Source organism: Heterodontus francisci, chromosome 11 (assembly GCF_036365525.1).
Source record: "Heterodontus francisci isolate sHetFra1 chromosome 11, sHetFra1.hap1, whole genome shotgun sequence".
In the NCBI taxonomy this organism is placed as follows: domain Eukaryota; kingdom Metazoa; phylum Chordata; class Chondrichthyes; order Heterodontiformes; family Heterodontidae; genus Heterodontus; species Heterodontus francisci.
The window spans coordinates 38017799-38036996 of NC_090381.1; the positions used below are offsets into that span (position 1 = coordinate 38017799).

Genomic DNA, 19198 nt, shown 5'->3' on the forward strand with positions numbered 1-19198 from the left:
CAACACCACGAAAACAAAAATTATCTGGTCATTATGGCTGTTTGTGGGCACTTGTATGCAAATTTGGCTGCTGCACGTCCCACATTACAACAGTGATTACACTCTAGTAGTGCTTTGGGATGTCCTGAGATTGTGAAAAGCGCTATATAAATACACTTTTATATAATCAGAATTAATACACAAATGAAAGTGCAATAATGAGGCACATATTTTTCAAATTTTTTCTCAGGGAAAAGAACCAAGTAAATTCAGTAATATCAACCTCCAGCTTCAGTGCTGCATTCTCCCAGATGCTTGATATTTAAGATCTAGGCCATTTGTTTCTAGAACATTATCCATTACAATTGCACAATTTCAGTGAATTATTTCAGACATAACCAGGTTGTTACAGAAATGCCTGTAAGAAACAAAAAGGTTGATTCGAGAAGCCAGAACGGAAGTCTTACCAAACTGCAGTACGTTATAGTACCTCAAAGTCAAAAAGCGGAGGAATTTAAGTGAAGAGACTAACAGCAGTTTGCAATTGTTAGTATATAGAAAAGTAAAGGCACCAATTGTTAAAATAAGTACATATGGATTGTTTAAAGAATAGTGGATGATTGTAAAAATGTACGTGCTTTTACTTACTCTCTTTATAAGTTCCCTGCCATTAATTATCAGAAACAATGCTAGGTATTCTGTAGAAATTGTTACTTAATGGCTGTTCAAAGACTTGGCCTCTGACTTTTTTCAAAACCAATAAGTTTGCTTATTCATTACATAGAAAAAGTGGCGTGAGTGATTACTGATTGTTGTCAGTTTGAATCATTCTGCTAATAAGTATCACCTGAGGGCTCACATGCTGGGCTGGATTTTGCAGACGAGGTGGGACTTCCAGCGCTGGCCGAAAAGGCAGGCGAACCCCATTTCCACAACCCACGACCGTTAATAGGCCACTTAAGGGCCTCAATTGGCCTCTGGGCATGAAATATATATCTTAATATTTCTTATTGAACTGTGTTACGAAAGTGCTTCCATATTTAAGTATATGTTTTTGAAGACATATTTAAACTGTGAAGATGGATTCATTGGAAGGCTGATAATTTCACAGAAGCTGGACTTTGATTTGCACAGCGTCGGTGTTGGGTTATCCCGCACAGAGAGCTACCAATTATATGTTACGACCGAGGCGGGAGGAGTGCACAGTCTCTTCTAGTTCCACTGCTCCACAAGTCACAACATACATTTTTAAAAATGTTTACCTAGTTACCGGTGCATTACTCTACTCTTTATCCCAAAATAAGATACACCAACTAGGTTTCTTTAATACACAACAAAATTATGTTTAATATAAAACAAGACTCAACCAGTAACGAAGCAAAGCAATTAACACAGATTGAAATATGAAAGTTCCCTTTTTAAATTCCCCCACACAAACTCTCACACTGAAAAAAAACAGAAATTGTCTTTGCAGAGGTCTGTTACAAAAACGGACAAAAAAAAAAGAATACTTTGGTCAAATACTTGCAAATTCTTGAAGAAAAAATCTGGAAAGATGTTAGTTGTCCCTTTTTGGTCTGCTGTCCCAAATACGCATAAACGGCTGGCACTGGGATCTTTCTAGAGCAGTTCTTTTCAGGAAACGTTGAGGATCAGTTTGGCAGCCTTTTCAGGAGATTGCAGCATCAGTTTCTCTTTCTTGCACTTGATTCTCAGCAAGTTCTCAAAGAGATGGAAGAGGGTGAACTCATGGGGCTGCTCTCTTGGCTGGTTTTCTCCAACTGTCTTCAAAACAGTTCACACCCCAACATACTGTCCAAAGCAAAACTAAAAACAATAGGCTGAATTTTGCAGACCCACCCACCACCCCGACAGCGGGGGCTGGAAAATTTCTTCAGCAGAGACCCGCCACGGGCCTCAACGCTGGGAAGGCCTGGCCCGATATTACCAGCAGTGGCGAGGCCTTGGGGCAGCCCCCACCCCTTCACTCGGCGACGGGACCAAAATTTAAACATTTAAATAATGGAATTAATTACCTCGGTCTTCCGTCCGCTGCAGTATTTGTGCCGGTACTCCCATGCTGTCGGATCCCCATCCGGGAAACTGAGGTGTAACACTGGTGGGGAGGAGAGAGCAGGTAAGTTTTTCAGTGCAGGGAGGGGTAGTGGGGTCAAACCAATCTTATTGGTTTAGAGATGGTGGGAAGGGTTAGAGTTCAAATTTTGGGGGGAGAGGGCAAGCAATGCATTGCATGGTTATTGGGTGGGAGAGGGGAAAATTTAAATGTAAATTTTTTTGAAACATTTCTTTATTGAAACTAAATGGAAGGACTCGAAGCCCTTTAAAAATGGTGTCAGTGCCTGGTGATGCCATTGCAGGGGACAGACTGCCCGCCCCCTCCACGTCATCGGGGTAGACGGTCTACCTTGGCCATTTAAATAAGCTGCCGTTCTGAATATCATGGCGGCTCTGCGACATGCAGTCCAAGTGGGCGGACCACTATTCTTTATGTATCGGCAGCAACGTTGTAAAATACAGCCCAATATCTCGAGTCGAGCCTCCTGACTCCTATAAATTTTGACCTGTCACTTCTCTGTAAACATATTCCCCAGGTCACCAAGGTTTCTCAGTGTCCTTTCAATGAACTGTCAACATCAAAGTAAAGTCCGGCTTCTATGAAATCTTCAGCCTTCCAATGAATCCATCTTCACAATTTAAATATAAGCCCTGAAAAACATACTTAAAAAAAATATAGAAGCACTTTCATAACAAATGTAATAGATAATGGTACATACTAAATTGATTTGTCTTACAGAACTATTCAACAGAACTTTTCACACTGATGGACAGAAACTGCTATTTGAAGGCGGTATAAAATACAGTTCTTCCAAATGCATCAATTAAAAAGTATTAAAAGGAGAATTATTTGGTTGCTGAACTATAGATAAAATTGTAACTACATTGCCCCTATTAGGATTCATGTAACAAATTAGGAAGATAACTAACTAATATTTGAAGTAGTTTCTTTTTCTTTACCAATTATTAGTGAAGAGAATTTGCTTTTAAAGAAGAACAGTTGTGTTGGAGAACCTGTTGATACTTGGTTGACGCACACAATGGGTGATGCTGTGAAATCAAAATCCCAACAAAGGAGTCAATGTACATGGAGGGAGGAGAAAAACTATCTTCTAATTATTTCTAGCCATCTACAGCTTGAGTTAAATCAACTTCAAAAAGGACGAAAATAGAAAATATATTAATAAAATTTGACCGTAGGCCATGTCCCTGTGAAATGGAGCCTCTGCATTGACCTTATTAATAAACATGGCCATGTTTATTATTTTAGCAGAGGAAGGCATTGTTACAAAAGCCAGGATGTGCTTCTTTAATATTTCAGCAATTTTTTTTTGTTTTTGTACCTTTTCACTGAAGTGGAATTGTTCTGAATTTTGCATGTGATTGGAATTACTAATTGAGCCTTGTTATTTCTTTTTGGGGTGGAGGGAATTTCTAAATCAATTGCATGAATGGGAATATAAATGCAAGCTCGTGTGTGCGGGCTTTGTATAGTTTTAATTGTGGTGGTTTAAATTTGTTGGGCTGGGGAGAACATAGAAAAGAGAAGAACTGTACGATTGCATGCCACACAGAGTTAGCCTATCTGACTTCAAGTAGGGTTACCCCATCCCTATTGTTATTTCTGCCAAACACTTATTTTCCCCTTCAAGTCTATCAACTATCTGTAAAGTCCAAGGCCATTCAAGACTTTAGGATTGTTCTCATATTTGGGGAGTGTTCTTTCCTTGCCCTTTTGCACAAATTGCTAGAAAAAGCATATTGTCTGACCAGCATTTCCTATTCTGTCTTCATTTTATCTAAATTACGATAGTTTGTACATCTGAGTTTTTTGAAATTCAGTTTTAAATACTCCATTCTGCCTGCTGTTCCCTTTCCTCGTATCCCCATTGTATTAAAGTGAGGATTCAGTGTGCAGCGTCTGTTGTGTTTTGCTGGGTTTAATTTCGATATCCGATTTAACTCTGAGCAATGCAGATATCATACTTTGTTAAATAATCAACTGTTTTATTTAAAGCACATTAAGACGAACAATAAAAAGTCTTACAGTTTGGAGCACATGTCTTAACAGCAGCCTGTGTCTGTGAGACAGATTCAAAATGTCTCCCGTAAGCTTCCAGAACTCCCCCGCAATTCCATTTCTGCTCTCTAGCTCCACTTGGAGGTATAAGCAATCAAAACTGATCAGTCAAACACCACATTCTCCCCCCTTTTGATGAAAGACCTTATTTTTACCTTAACATATTCTGAACAACAAACATGTATATATCAGGTTATTTCTTAGCATTCAACTTGTCGGGTTTCTCTAAGTACAGAGAAAGTCTTTGAGATAGAAAGGTCTCTTAGGTCTTCGATTAGATCTACGAATTTGAGGTTGTGGCTGTTTGGTTGGCTTGATGAGGCAGATTATTATCATTCAGAGGAGAAGGAAATATGTCCTCATAACCCCTATCCTCAGAATATCCTGGTCTGCTTCCTATTAAACGTCTTGCGTTCCACCTGCTGTTGTCAACCAACAGATAAGCATTTGTACTGAGCAAACGTTTAATCTGCTTTGGATGTGATACTGATGAAGCAAGTTTTTGGTTGCGATTTGGCCATTTGATTTGAACCCAATCTCCAACTTTAAACTGTGGTTCCCTTGCACCTGTATGTTTGTCAAGGCATGCTTTTGCTTTATCTTGACACTTTGCGATTTCATCTGTTTTCGTTCTGACCTCCTTGTTAACGGGTAGTGGTGGCTTGAGAATGGTCAGAGTAGGATGTGAAAGAGCTGTTTGAATGTTTTGCCTTCCGCCATACTAGCTTTCAGGCTTTCCTTTATCACCCTGTTGAACCGTTCAACACCACCATTCGATTGTGGGTTGTAGTGTCACGTCAGCTGGTGATGGATTCCATAACTAGGAATTCCGTGAATTGACTTAAGACAAACTGTGGTCCATTGTCTGTAGTGATGGTCTCTGGCAAACCCCATTTTGTAAATAATTTGTCCAGGAAGTCGATGACTGAAGTGGTTGTAATGGAACTTGTAGCCATTTCCGGCCATTTGCTGTGGAGATCGTGGACAACAAACGGAAACCATTGATTCCTAGGGGCTGCTTGCACTTCTCCAAAAATATCAACATGAAGTTGTTGCCATGGTTTCGTTGGCCATGGGGTCAGTTTTAGAGACAAAAGATAAGGTTTAACAGATTTTTCATTGAGCGCAGAAGCTACGCAGTCCCTAATGAACTCTCCTATACAGTGATCTATTTCTGGACTGCTTCACGGGATCATTGTTTCATCTTAACAACACCTGAATGTCCTTCATGGGCAAGATGCAATACACGTTGCTGTAGTGCCTTTGGTATAACTGCCTGAGTGCCACGTACAATCCAGTTATCACCAAACAAAGCGAGTTTGTTGCGTACCCTGTAAAACGGGATCAGTTCTTCCCCAATATCACAAGGCCACTCAGATTTGAGGTATTGACTTAATAACTGTAGTAAGTCATCTGCTGCTGACTCTGTCTCCAACTCCTCTCGTATAACCAGACTGGCGGCCACACGCGAAATCACTGCGATCACATAGTCTTCAATGTCGCAAGTTGCTTTGCTGCCATTAACGCAATCTGTGACAGTATTATGGCTAAGCATATTCGCTACTCGGTTGCATGAACCCGCAAGGTATTCGACCTTGGAGTTGTACTGATGTAGATGATTTGACCATCTGTGTAGATGTGTAGAGGTTGATGACCAGATCCTGACACAGCTAATAATATAAACAACGCTTGGTGATCAGTACGAAGAGTAAACTTTCTACCAAAAAGATACATGTGCCAATGCTCGCATGCATAGATGCAGGCTAGTGCTTCCCGCTCTCCAGTAGAAAATTTAAGCTATTGGTCGTTCGCATCCATCAGTGTATTGAGAGTACAGCACCAATTACAGTTCCCGACGCATCTGTTGTAACATAACGTTTTCGCCTGTGGGCTGAAATGCGCAAGGACTGGTGGAGGTGCTAACTTCGCCTTTAATGTTTCAGATGCTGACTGATGTGTGACAGTCCATTCCCAGTGAGCCTCTTTACGGAGTAGCTTCCTCAGAGGCTCCACAATCTCCACGTAATTCGGAATGACTTTATGATAGAAGTTGGTAGTACCTAGAAACGATGCTAATTCTTTAACATTAGCCAGTGTTGGAAGTGCTTTGACGTTGTCGTGTTGTAGGCTTTACTGTAGCTGCTGTCACTCTGTAGCCTAGAAAGTTAATCTCGGGTGCGGCAAATATGGATTTGTGCTTGTTGAGCGTCAAATTGTGTTTTACAAGTCAAGTGAGAACTGCTGATAATCGTTGATCATGTTCAGCTTTGTCCCATCCATGGACACAGACGTCGTCAAGTAGGTTGAGCGTCCTGTCAACATCCGACAAGATTGAAGAAACTATCTTCTGGAATGTACTAGGTGCCGAACCTAGTCCATATGGCATTCTTTGTTACTGAAACACACCTTCATGAGTAACAAAAGCTGTAAGATATCGACTTTGTTCTGCAAGAGGTATCTGAAGATAACTCCGTCGCATATCCAACTTCGTGAAGATTTTGGAGTCATGAAATGATGCTGACAGTTCTTGAATTGTAGGAAGTGGATGCTTGTCCAGTATGAAAGCTTTGTTAATGGCCTTTAGGTCAATGCATATTCAGAGTTCACCATTTTTCTATCGTGCAATAACTAGATTTGATATCCATGATGATGAGTTGATTCATTCAATTAGACCATCAGCTTTTAGTCGTTTCAGCTTCTGTGACACTTCAGTATGGATTGCAAACGGCAACCGTCTCAAACTCAGAAACTGGTCAAATTGATGTGTCGACGCGAGGAGCATGACAGGTACTCCCCTTGATCTCCCCAAATCCAGTAAATGAGGAAGGATACTGGCATGTATAATCTGCATTATCAATCCCATTAATGTGTGCTCCGGTGGGCTCTTCAAGTTTGAATCCAAGCCTATCGAATGGGTTTACCCTCATAAGGCTTCAGCCTTTAGCTACATAGAACGTGAAGCTGTCTAGGGTGACATTTTTATAGCGTACTGGAATGGTGATCATCCCTGAAACTGGAATAATAGTGTTGTCATAAGCTTGAAGAGTGTCTGTTGTAGGAGTGAGAGAGAATTGTGAAAAATACCGAAAGTAGAGTTTGTCACTCAAAATAGATACTTTTGCACCAACATTGATAAGAAGCGACACTCAGATGCCTGCGATTTCGACTGAGCACTCCTTTAAGCGACTTGGTGCTTTCCTTTTAGTGATAGAATATACATGTTGTATCTCACTCTGAGGAAGAGACTCCCCTACGTGTCAAACCGATGAAGTCTTTTCCTTTGACGACTTGCACATCTTTGCAAAATGGTGCCATTTTGAACATGAGTTACCCATTTGCCCTCCATCTGGATATGGCATTGTAACTTGATGAGGATTTCCACAAGTTGGGCACAGTTTTGCAGGGAACTGACCATGCTGGGGCACATTTTGATGAGGCTGCTGAGGTTTTCTTGGCGTTAACCCTTGCACTGAAGCTGTGTCTACAACTCTGAGTCTAAGGGTGCATGTTTGTGTAACCTCTTTGAATCTAATATGGCAAACTCGATCAGGACTGCTATGGTTATGGATTTTCCAAGGTTAAATCATCATTCTCCATGAGGAGACGTTCCCTAATTCATGGAATTGAAGTCTTTTCTATTAATTAGTCATGAATCAGTTCGTTGGTTAGTGTGTCAAATTTACATGTAGATGCCAATTGCTGCAATGCTGTCACATATTGTTTAATGGACTCACCATGTCCTTGGGATCTCTGGCGGAACGCATATCCCTCTATCATCACTCTTATCTTTGTTCCAAAGTATTTTCCGAGAGCATTCACTGCCGCATCGAATGTAGACTTATCTTCTGTGAGCCTCCCGAAGACACGCTGTCCTTCTGCCCTGAAGCAGTGTACGAGTATTGCTTTCTTACGGTTTGCTGCTAATTTGGGCTGCCCATCCTGATAGCTAGCAAGTAGGTCTTGAATCCCGAAATACATCACTCCCAATTCAAAGGAGAATTTTCTGCCATCAGCGGGAAAGGTTTTGGAGCAGTAGCATTAGATTCTGTTCACTCATCTTTGTCGCCAAGTTTTTGGTGTGTTTACGGTGGGTTTAATTTCGATTTCCGATTTAACTCTGAGCAATGCATATATCACGCTGTGTTAAATAACCAGCTGGTTTATTTAGAGCACATTAACAATAAAAGGTCTTACAGATTGGAGCACATGGCTTAACAGCAGCTGTGTCTGTGAGACGGATTCAAAATATCTCCCAGACGCTTCCAGAAATCTCCCACAATTCCATTTCTGTGCTCTAGCAACCAAAACTGATCAGTCAAACACTACAGTGTCATCCTTATTCCTTTCCCAGGGCATCAATTGTGGAACTACTTCTCCCTAATTTTTCCTTGCTCCTGTAATCTTTAGACGTAAAAATACAAATTTAGCATCTAATACGCATGTCACTTGTCATGTGGTGATGAAAAACACACAGGGTTTCTTTCGTGTAGTTTGCTTTAAAAATACATTTTAAATCTAAAACCCTATTGTATGCCCTTTCTATTGAGGCAATGAGGTATCGATGGGCCACCCCAGTGCCAATCACTGAAGCCCATTCTTTTTGATAAGCCCCTTTTTTTTTTAAAAGGGGCACAACTAACAAAATAGCTGGAAAAGGAACAAAGGAAACTTATAAAACCAAATAATATAAGAACAAAAGAAATAGGAGCAGGAGTAGGCCATGCGGCCCCTCAAGCCTGCCCCAACATTCAATAAGATCATGGCTGATCTGCAATGGCTGAGCATGTCCACTATACACTCCAGTCCCAGCATTGTTGTGAAAGGCCTCCAGCAGACATCTGGTGCTCCTACAAGGCCACCTGGCCGTGGACAGGACTGCAAAATAGAAGCAGGCAGCCAGGGCAACTAAGTAGCTTAGCAGGAATAAGTCCTTTATGATTTTCATTTTTTCCAACTTTGACCTGCAATATGTGCCTTGGCCCTTCACACTGGTTTCTCAATTGTAAGCATTGCTAGCAATCTAGATCAGGGATTCTCCAGTCTGTGGTCCCCTAGAGATCTGCAAGAATGTTTCAAAGGGTCTTCCAGTGGCTCCATGTCTCCACCGTGCAGAGGATTTAAAATTAATTTAAAGCCAATCCCTGAAGATGCTAGTATCCCAGGCATAGTGTTTTACCTGAAACAAAAACAAGAAATGCTGGATTCACTGGCATAGTGTTTTACCTTACAGGCCTGAATTCCCAATTAACTATCACTTTAATCCCAGGTCCCGAACAGGACGTGAGGGATCGGAAGCAGCTACTCGGCCCCAGAGTGTCATGGTCATGGGTCCACTGTGCTGTCCAGGAGGTGGTGTCCAATTTTAGTGGACGTGCTCCATTTGATGCGTTAGTAACAGACAAGAGGAGAAGCGAGAGCTGTTACTGCTGTCGACACCATCACTCTCATCAGCACTCATTGGTTCCAGTGACAGTTTACCAAGCTCAACCGCAGTCTATTAACTTTAGTATAAGACTACTAACTTCAGTATCAGTTTACTAACTTCAGTGACAATCTATTAACTTTATACAACTCTAACAACCTCGGTGTCAGTTTACAAACCTCGATGACACTCTACCAACTTCAGTATAATTCTACTGACGTTGGCAAGTCTAACTTCACCATAACTGAGCCAGGATTAACATTGAGCATGTGCTTGTCAAAGGTAACCGCCACGTCTTGACAGAGTTGTCGCTCAGCGCCAGCAACAAGTTTCAAATTAAAACAAAAATGGTAACGAACATTTTTTATTGTGTCACGTTTTTTTTTACAGGAAAAAAAACTTGTGTTACAGGGGGTCTGTGGAATTTATATAACATAGAACTTCAAAAGCAAAAAAGATTGAGATCTAGATAATTCAGGAAATCAAATTGGAATACAAGCAGTACATGAGTTGAGCTTTTGTGTATCAATATCATGCCAGTTGGTTCTCTATTGGGGTAATACCTCAAAAGAAGAACTCATTGATAGATTTAATCTCTCACTTTCCATTGACGTACATGTAATATTTACCAAGCTTGAAATTTTGTATTTCTCTCTTTGGACTCTCCTTACCATGAAGATGAATTCTGCGAGCAGCAAACTGCAGTTGTAATGCAGTGCAGGGTCTGGATTAATCTTTGGTTGACAGTGTTTTCAGCCATATTGCCATTGCTGAGATTCACAATTACATTAGCTTAATTTTAAGGTTTGTCTCTGCCTTATCAATCAAATAAATTCACAAGGCACCATTTCCCATCACTTGTCACTGAACAAAAAGAACAGTTGTTCTCATAAAGTCAGTGGGGATTTTCTTATATTTGTATTAACTATCTGATATGATAAACTGTTGGTAATATTGAATACATTCACTCAGTCAGTTGCCCAACACTCTCATTTTGCTGTTGATCAGCAGTGCAAGACAGTCATGTGATGCTTGTGTCTTACTGTGGTTGAGTTCATATTACGTTTGAATGTATAACATTCCACTGTGCTCTCCTGATGATGGACTGCCCTTGTGTCCTGGAGATAGAATCCAACCTTTGTTAGGTAATCAAGAAGAATTCCCAAGACATTGAAACCCAGAAGAACTTTTCTGTCCTCTGGAGTTACTTGCACGTATCTGAGGAATAGAAGGTACAAAGAACTGGGAAAGCATCTTGCAAAAAATTGATTTTGTGAGATGAACAATATAATTTGGTAGTTACTGTCAATAATCTGCCACATGTCTTTCCCCTTGAGGTTTCTAAATGATGGCTTACCTGTAATAGTAGTTTGTTGATTTGCATTGTTTACCAACCAAGGATATACAGAAACAGAAATCCTTTTAATTCTATATAACTTGCCCTTTTATTCCTTGCCAATTTTATCTACATTCCTCCCCTCACCTTTCTCCTACTGCCATCTAATATGCACACTTCAAGTAGGAGTTACAGGATAACAATGTGGTCGATCTGATTAACAAAATTGAAGCTCAAGGAATGAGGGTCAGTGTCCTATTGGATAAAAAAAACTGGCTTAATGACAGAAAGCAAGTCATAGTAAATGGTTATTTTTCAGACTGGAGGATAGTAGACAGCGGTGTTCCTCAAGGGTCAGCGCTGGGACCACTACTTTTTTTTGCTATATAGAAATGACTTGGATCTTGCAATACAGAATAGAATCTCAAAATTTTCTGATGACACCAAACTTGGAGATGTGGTAAACTGTGAGGATATGAACTGCATGCAACAGGACATAGGTAAATGGACAGAGAGGTGGCTGATGGAATTTAATACTAACAAGTGTGAGGTGATGTATTTTGGTAGAAGGAATAGGGGGAGGCAATACATACTTAATGGCACAGTTCTAAAGAGTGTGTAGAATCAGAGGGACCTGGGGGTGCATGTGCATCAATCTATGAAGGTAGCAGGACATATTGAGAGAGTGGTTAGTAAAGCATACGGTATCTTGGGCTTCATAAATAGACGTATTGAATACAAAAGCAGGGAAGTTATGCTGAACCTTTATAATGCTCTAGTTAGGCCCCAACTGGAGAATTGCATCCAGTTCTGGTCAACACACTTTAGGAAGGATGTGACGGCCCTTGAGAGGGTACAGAGGAGATTTACCAGAATGGTTCCAGGGATGGGTTAAGTTGGAAAAGCTGTGTTTGTTCTCCCTAGAACAAAGGAGATTGAGGGGAGAGTTAATAGAAGTGTACATAAGATTATGACAGGCTTAGATAAGTTAGACAAGGTAAAACTGTTTGCATTAAAAAATGGTACAAGAACTAGGAAACACAGATTGAAAGTTTTGGGCAAAAGGGGAAGGAGGAAGCACTTTTTTACGCATTCAATGGTAATGACCTGGAAATCGCTGCCCTCAAGGGTGGTGGATGCAGAGATGATCAATGGATCAAGAGGAAGGTCATCTGAGAGAAATAAATTGCAGGGCTATGGGGATCGAGCCAGAAGTGGGACTGACTGCATTGCTCTGTGGAGAGCCAGCATGGACTCGATGGGTCGAATGGCCTTCTTCTGTGCCATAAATGATTCAATGACTCTATCTGCACTAAGGCCAGCTTTACTGTCGCTATCATTGAATTTGCCGTGATCAGCTAAGTTAGCACATGCTATATAAATATATATATATATATAAGGAAATAGTGCCAGAAGACTGGCAGACAGATAACATTATTCCTACGTTTAAAAAAAGGAGATAGAACAAATGCAGGAAACTATAGACCAGTTAGCTTTATGTTAGTTGCAGCAAAGATCAAATTTACTCAAAATGTACTTGAAAACATCCAGATGCCAAAATAATATAAAGAGAAGTCAGCATGGATTTGAAAAGTGAATTTCCTGCTTGACCAATCTTATTGATTTCTTTGAAGAAGCATCATAAAGAGTTGACAAAGGTAATATAATTGATGTTCAAACTTGAATTTTCAAAAGGTCTTTGATAAGGTACTGCATTGTAGCCTGATGACTAATGTCAGAGCTTATGGAGTCAGGGGATAAGTAGAAAAGTGGATAATAAACTCGCTTAAAAGCAGAGAATAGGGGTTAAATAGTTACTCAGATAAGCAGAAGGTGGGAAGCGGTGTTCCACAGAAAGCAGTGCTGGGACCATTGTTGTTCTTCATTTGGGTAAATGATTTATACTTGGGAATTGAATTACAATATCAATATTTGTGGAACCGGGTCTGGTTTTGTGTCCGAAACCTGCCTCCTCTGAGAAGCTGATTCAGATTGCAATTTTCCAATGGGTAAGCCCTTAATTGGTATGGAGACAGGTTTCCTGTCCACTTAGAGCCAGTGGGATTGAAAATGGCAGCGGGTCAGATCAAGTGCGGGGCTCATGTAGACTTCCATGCCAGCCACCACTGAGGCTTCTGGTTGTCCTGAGGATCTACCTTTCATAGCACCAGAGGGAAGCAAGATGTCTCAGGGGAGTTTGAGGCCTGGCACTAGGGGTAGGTCAGTCCCTCATTTCATCGATGCCCACCTGGATATAATGCTGCAGACCATGATGGAGAGGAGAGAGGTCTTCTTCTGGAGGGTGGCAGCAGGAGGTCACTTCGTCATGCAGCAGGCGCACTTCTCTGGTCAGTGTTATCCCCCTCTTCCTCCTCCTCTCTTACCTCCTGCCCCTTCCCCGATGAGTTGTCTCCTTCCAGGTCCTCACTGTCCTCAAGGTGCACACCTCTCTGGAGGGCCATGTTATGGAGAGCACAGCAGACCACCACAATCACCAAGATCTTTGCAGGAGGATATGGGAGGGTACCACCCGCCCGTTGCAGGCACTGGAATCACATCTTCAGTAACCCAATGGCCAGCTCAATGGTTGGCCGCTGAGCAGGCAGCATTGGTTGTTTCGCGTCTGTGCCTCTCTCTGGGGCTCCCATAGAGGGGTCAATAGCCATTTATTTAAAGGATTTCCCTTGTCCCCTTGGATCCATCCATGCACTTTGGGGGATGGAGTGAAGATCTGAGACAGCTTGAACTGGTGAAGGATGAAGGAGTCATGGCAGCTGCCAAGAAAGCGAGCGCACATATGGAGGAAGCTCTTGTTGTGGTCACAGACCAGTTGGGTGTTCAGGGAGTGGAAGTCCTTCCTGATGATGGATTTCACTAGCCAGTCACTGGGTGCCTCTTTGCTCACATGGGCGCAATCAATGATGCCCTGCACCTGGGGGAATCCGATGATGGAGGCTGAACCCAATTCCCTCTGTGCCTACACAGGCCCATCAGTATCAAAGTAGCTGTAGTCCTCTGCCCTCCTGAAAATAGCATCCGTGACCTGCCTGATGGTTTGATGAGCTGCTGACTGCAAGATGTTACCTAGGTCCATAGCTGATCCCTGAAACAATTTTGTTGCATAGAAATTCAGGGTGTTGGAGACCTTGACAGCTGCAGGGAGGGGACTGCCATGGAGGACGTGAGGCCTCACACCATTGTGGATCAGAGCACATAGGACTAAGACCACCTGTCTGGATAGGTGCAGGCTCCCACGGCAATGGCGTTCTGTCATTTGCAGGTAACTGACTCTTGGACTGTGCACCGATGTCTTGGGTAGCACCTTCCTCCCCTTGCAATCCCCCTGCTGTGCTCCTCTAGCCTCCTCCTGTCCAGGAGTTTGCATCTGCCGCAGCTCATCCTGGCTGCTCTGTCCAATCCTGTTCCCATCTGAATTCCCTCAGCTGGGCTTTGTGCATTCACCAGGCCTTCCCCTGCCAACCCAGATACCCAAGAGATAGCAATGGCCTCACATCCCTGCCACTCACTACTGAGAAAAGCGGGCAAGCACCAATGGCAACTGTGACACTTTTGAAGCAGCTCAGTTTTATTTTGTGCCTCTGTAGCCTTTTAATCAGCCCTTCTCACAGCCTTCAGGGCCCTCCACACTGTTCATGTTTTCACAACCCTTTCATATTCACCACATGGCCTCTTAGTTTTGTTTAGAGATACAGCACTGAAACAGGCCCTTCGGCCCACCGAGTCTGTGCCGACCATCAACCACCCATTTATACTAATTCTACATTAATCCCATATTCCTACCACATCCCCACCTGTCCCTATATTTCCCTACCACCTACCTATACTAGGGGCAATTTATAATGGCCAATTTACCTATCAACCTGCAAGTCTTTGGCATGTGGGAGGAAACCGGAGCACCCGGAGGAAACCCACGCAGACACAGGGAGAACTTGCAAACTCCACACAGGCAGTACCCAGAATTGAACCCGGGTCCCTGGAGCTGTGAGGCTGCAGTGCTAACCACTGCGCCACTGTGCCGCAGTCCCAGCTTTTAAAAATTGTGGACTGCTACTGATAAGCCTGTTAATGAGCTCTTTTATGAGCTCAACAGGCACTCAATTTGAGGCGTGTGCCCCACCCATTCCCTCATGCCAGTGTCCCTTTAAAAATAGCATCGCATTCGAGAAAGGGCAGGACTCATGCCAACCTCTGAGAACATGACACTCAAATCGCGCTCCCAGCCATTCCTGTCCACAGCGGCCTTTGAAAATCCAGCCTCATATTACAAAAAAATGATTTAGAGGCACTGGAGAAGTTGCAACTAAGATTTACAAGGACAGTCACAAAAGACTGAGCAGGCCGGTGCTCTTTTCTCTAGAACTGAAAAGACTGAGAGGTGGCCTGATAGTTTTTAAAATTATGATTAATGTGGAGATGTTTCCACTTGTGAAGGAATCCAAAACTAGGGGTAATAATTATAAGATAGTCACTAATAAATCCAATAAGAAATTCAGAAGAAACTTATTTACTGAGAGATTGGTGAGAATGTGGAACACATGTGGGGTAGTTGAGGTGAATAGCATAGTGTTATGAAAGTTCACTATATTATATGTTCCATTTGTTAATATTTTGTTTTTTGAGGATTTGTGTTAAACCTGAAAAGATTCCATGGATGTGTTTCATTTTACCAAGTTCACTGGAAGGACATTTAAGATATTGTTTAAAAACAACCTGTGCTGGAAATCATGTGATTTAAGCTAAATAAACAACAGAAACCTTGGTGACCTGGAGAAGATGTTTACAGAGAAATTGCATGTCAAGTTTTATGGAGGTCAGTAGGTTGACTTTCTGTTTGGGGAAGATAGTGTTTTCAGTTCATTTGGGGTCTGAACTGTTTTGAAGACAGTTAGAGATCATCTTGCCAAGGAAAAAGCAGTCAGCTCACCTCTTTCTCTACTTCTTTGAAGAAACCCTGTGGGAGAGCTAAAATCCCTGGTTCTGTATCTCTCCTGAGAAGCTGGAAAAACCTGCCAGATTAATTCTCAACACCGCCTGAGAAGAACTGCTTTAGAAAAGATCCTGGTGACTCATCTCCGTTTTGCCAGACACCAGACCAAAAGGGACAACTGACTTCCTTCCATATCTTCTCTTTTTTCTTCAAGAATTAGCAAGTATTTGGCCGAAGTTTTTTTTTGTCTTTTTTGTTAACAGACCTCTGCAGAGAGAATTTCTGTATTTTTTTCAGAGTGAGTATATGTGTGTGTGTGTGGGGGGGGGGGGGGGGGGAATTTAAAAAGGGAACTTTCATATTTCAATCTGTGCTTTGCTTCGTTAGTGGATAAGTCTTGATAGTTCGATTATAAACAGATAATTTTGTTGTTTATTAAAGAAACCTGGTTGGTGTATTTTATTCTGGGATAGAGTGGAGTATATGATTGACCGAATTGGTAACTGGGTAAACGTTTTTAAATATATGTTGTGACCTGTGGAGAAGTGGGACTAGAAAAGACAGTGCACTCCTCCCACCTTGGTCATAGCTATAGATTCATTTAAGGGGGAGCTAAGTAAATACATGAAAGGCATTAAAGGATATGTTGATAGGGTGAAATGAATTAAGGTGGGAGGAAGCTAGTGTGGAGCATAAACACCAGCATTGACTGTTGGTCTGACTGAACTGTTTCAGTTGTAAATATGTAATGCACAAGATGCCCATTAGCATCTCTCTGTGATGTGCTGAACATGGTGCACATCAGCAACTTACTATATGGTGGTGAACATGGGCATCACCAATAAAAACAATGCATACCAGTGCCTCTCCATCAGGGGGTGAACCTATTGCCCAAGTGTCTCCCAAGAAGTAAGTGAGAACAGTGCAGATCAGTATATCACCATAAAGTGTTCAAATTCCTGGAAAACAGGAAAATGCCCACTTTTCTGTGTAATTAACAAACCAATGAAATTACACTCGCATAAATCGCACAGCTTAAAGCTGTGCATTCCCACAAATGAATTAGGTGTTCTAGGCATTGAAGGAAAATTTAACTGTTTTGTTGAAAATCATGTGCAGTAAGCTGGTTTGTAACACTCTGCATGCAGTATATTAATATACTAGGCCCTTTTACTAAACTCTTGTTAGGTTTGATTTGTAACTAATATGTAAATTGTTATTTTGGATTTAGTACTTACATATTAACTTGCCCTCCGTTCTCATAGGGGTTCGCTCCACACTGGAAAACTAGGTCATGGAATGAAGGATTCTGCACAGCAGTAGGGTTTTTTTTCTCAATAGAAGCTCGTGGACTTAAGTTCCTTTTCTCCACATGCATTATTATGTGACTGGAAAGTTCGTCAACTGTTTCCACAGATGATCCAAAGACTCTGAAAAAGGCTCCCATCCCCTTTCGAATGTAGCGTATCTCCAGAATCTCTGATTTATTTTTCCTCTGCAACGTCTCAATTGTGTACAACACTGGATCCAGTTCATAGAACTCAAACTCCTTTCCCAGCAAGTCATAGTCACAGAAGTCACTGGGCAGCAGTAACTCAGATGTCCGGAGGAAGTCTAAAATGTATCCAAACAAAGATCCATCTCTGTCTATAAAGTACTCCCTGGATCCTATCTGTTGTATGGAGGGCTCTGATCCAGTCAGAATCCTGCAAAGCTTGGAGCTGGGAACCTTGGCAAGAGTGTCGGGAAGCGTCTCAAAAATCTTTCCTCCAACATTTAACTTTAAGGGCTGCTGTTCCTCATCCATTTTCTGCGGCAGTATGCAGAGAATAAGGTGGATCTTATTGAAAGCAAAAGTCCAAACAGTGGATGCCTTCATGAGCAAAGTTAATTCCTTTTTAGTCAGAAAACTAAATGTTATGAGATTCTTGATTAATCAGAAATAGGAAAAATTAAAATGAGTGCTTACAGATCAAGACTTTTTCTTGTGTGTTGCTTCTATTTGGTTGCTAAGAAGCAAAGCAGAAGCACACAGTAAGAAACACACCCCCTCTGCCAAACTGGTTTTGTCCAGAGAGGCATGAGAACACTCAATATAAACCCTACACTGCATTGTGATCACAGTGTAACACCCTTTAGGATTTCATGTGTATTTCTAGCACTGCTGTTTGCAAGTGTTCTATTGAGCATCAGTGGCAGGGGCAAGCAGAAGGAAAATGGTTACTCAACTCTTAAAGTGGTTAACAATGATCAATGCTGCCAGTGACTGTATATGCCAGTTGGCAGGCAAACATTCAATATCTCTTTTATTCATGACACTGTGACAAGGCACAGCAACTGAAGTTCAGGGAGTGGGATATGTCCGTTTGGCAGTAAAACTGACACAGTTGTCATGAAGACCCCCACCTGCCAAGAATGAGACATATTAATTTCGTCACATGAACATCAATTTTAAACTGTTGCTGGAGTGAAGCGATGACTTGTTTAAAGAGATCGGCAGTGGCAGGAAAAACATTTGCATACTAAGAGAGTGCTGTGAGAGTCAAAAGAATTGCTTTGATTCAATTAACAAAGATTGGGCTGGGCAAAGATTGAGACAGCACTACACACACCCCCTCCCCCCACCGAGAGGTTTGGAATCCACAAACGCAGGAGTTTGTTAAAAAAAAGTGAGTCACATGACTAACCTGCTAGCCCAGGTCTGGTTTTGAACTGCTCACAGGACAGCTTGCGTCAGACTGCAGAGTTCAAATGAACTTGGAAGAAGAGAGTCTCTCTCTCTCCCTCTGTCTCAGTAATCTCTGGATCCACTGAAGTCACTCAAACCTCATGAGAGAAAAGACTCATACATTGAAACAGGTTTTAAATTGTGCACTGGGCCCCAACGAACCGGCAAGACTTACCGTCAACCACTCTACATCGAACTCAAAGGACTGTAAATAGAAACCCAGATATTGCTTCAAACATTTCCCCTTTATTCTTTCTACATTTTCTGTCCCTATCTGCTGTGTGTTTATCGCATACGCACGCTAGTGTGGTTGCGTCACGTATTCGTAGTCGTTAACCGAATTAGAGTTTAAGATTAAGATAAACTTCCACCTTTCTTGTTTAAGTCTATGAAAACTTGTCTGATTGATTTCTTTGACTTGCAAGTGGAAAGCAGTGAACAAGGATTCACTGAGGGGGAGCGAAAACATGGTGTTTTAAAAAATTAAACCCTATTACGGTTAAACCAGGCAAAGGCTGAGAGGGAACCCCGAGACCCCTTTCTCACCTGGTCATTACACAGTATTGATTTTTCCAATTTATTAATGGTGCTGCCCACAGCAGGGAAGAGACCAGTAGAATTGGGCAAAT

The 19198-nt window shown here is 41.8% G+C and overlaps 1 protein-coding gene across 2 annotated transcripts; it reads right to left on the bottom strand.

Moving 5' to 3' along the window:
- Nucleotides 1-9936: 9936 nt before the first annotated feature.
- LOC137374837 (potassium channel regulatory protein-like) lies at nucleotides 9937-17812 on the bottom strand. 2 transcript variants are annotated; one of them, XM_068041383.1, is made up of 3 exons: nucleotides 17080-17812; nucleotides 11764-11813; nucleotides 10697-10775 (listed from the first exon to the last, which is right to left on the bottom strand). In XM_068041383.1, the coding sequence occupies exons 1-3, from the start codon at nucleotides 17718-17720 to the stop codon at nucleotides 10762-10764; spliced, it is 705 nt and encodes a 234-aa protein (XP_067897484.1). In that variant the 5' UTR covers nucleotides 17721-17812; the 3' UTR covers nucleotides 10697-10761. The 2 variants fall into 2 exon arrangements, with proteins under 2 accessions (XP_067897483.1, XP_067897484.1); XM_068041382.1 differs by lacking the exon at nucleotides 11764-11813 and having other exon boundaries at nucleotides 9937-10775.
- Nucleotides 17813-19198: the final 1386 nt, after the last annotated feature.

Excerpts from the sequence above, each read along its gene's own strand:
- LOC137374837 (XM_068041382.1), bottom strand. The coding sequence starts at position 17,720 with ATGAAGGCATCCACTGTTTGGACTTTTGCTTTCAATAAGATCCACCTT. Across the intron at positions 10,776-17,079 it reads AACGGAGGGCAAGTTAATAT|ATACGTGCAAGTAACTCCAG; the intron begins GTAAGTACTAAA and ends TCTATTCCTCAG.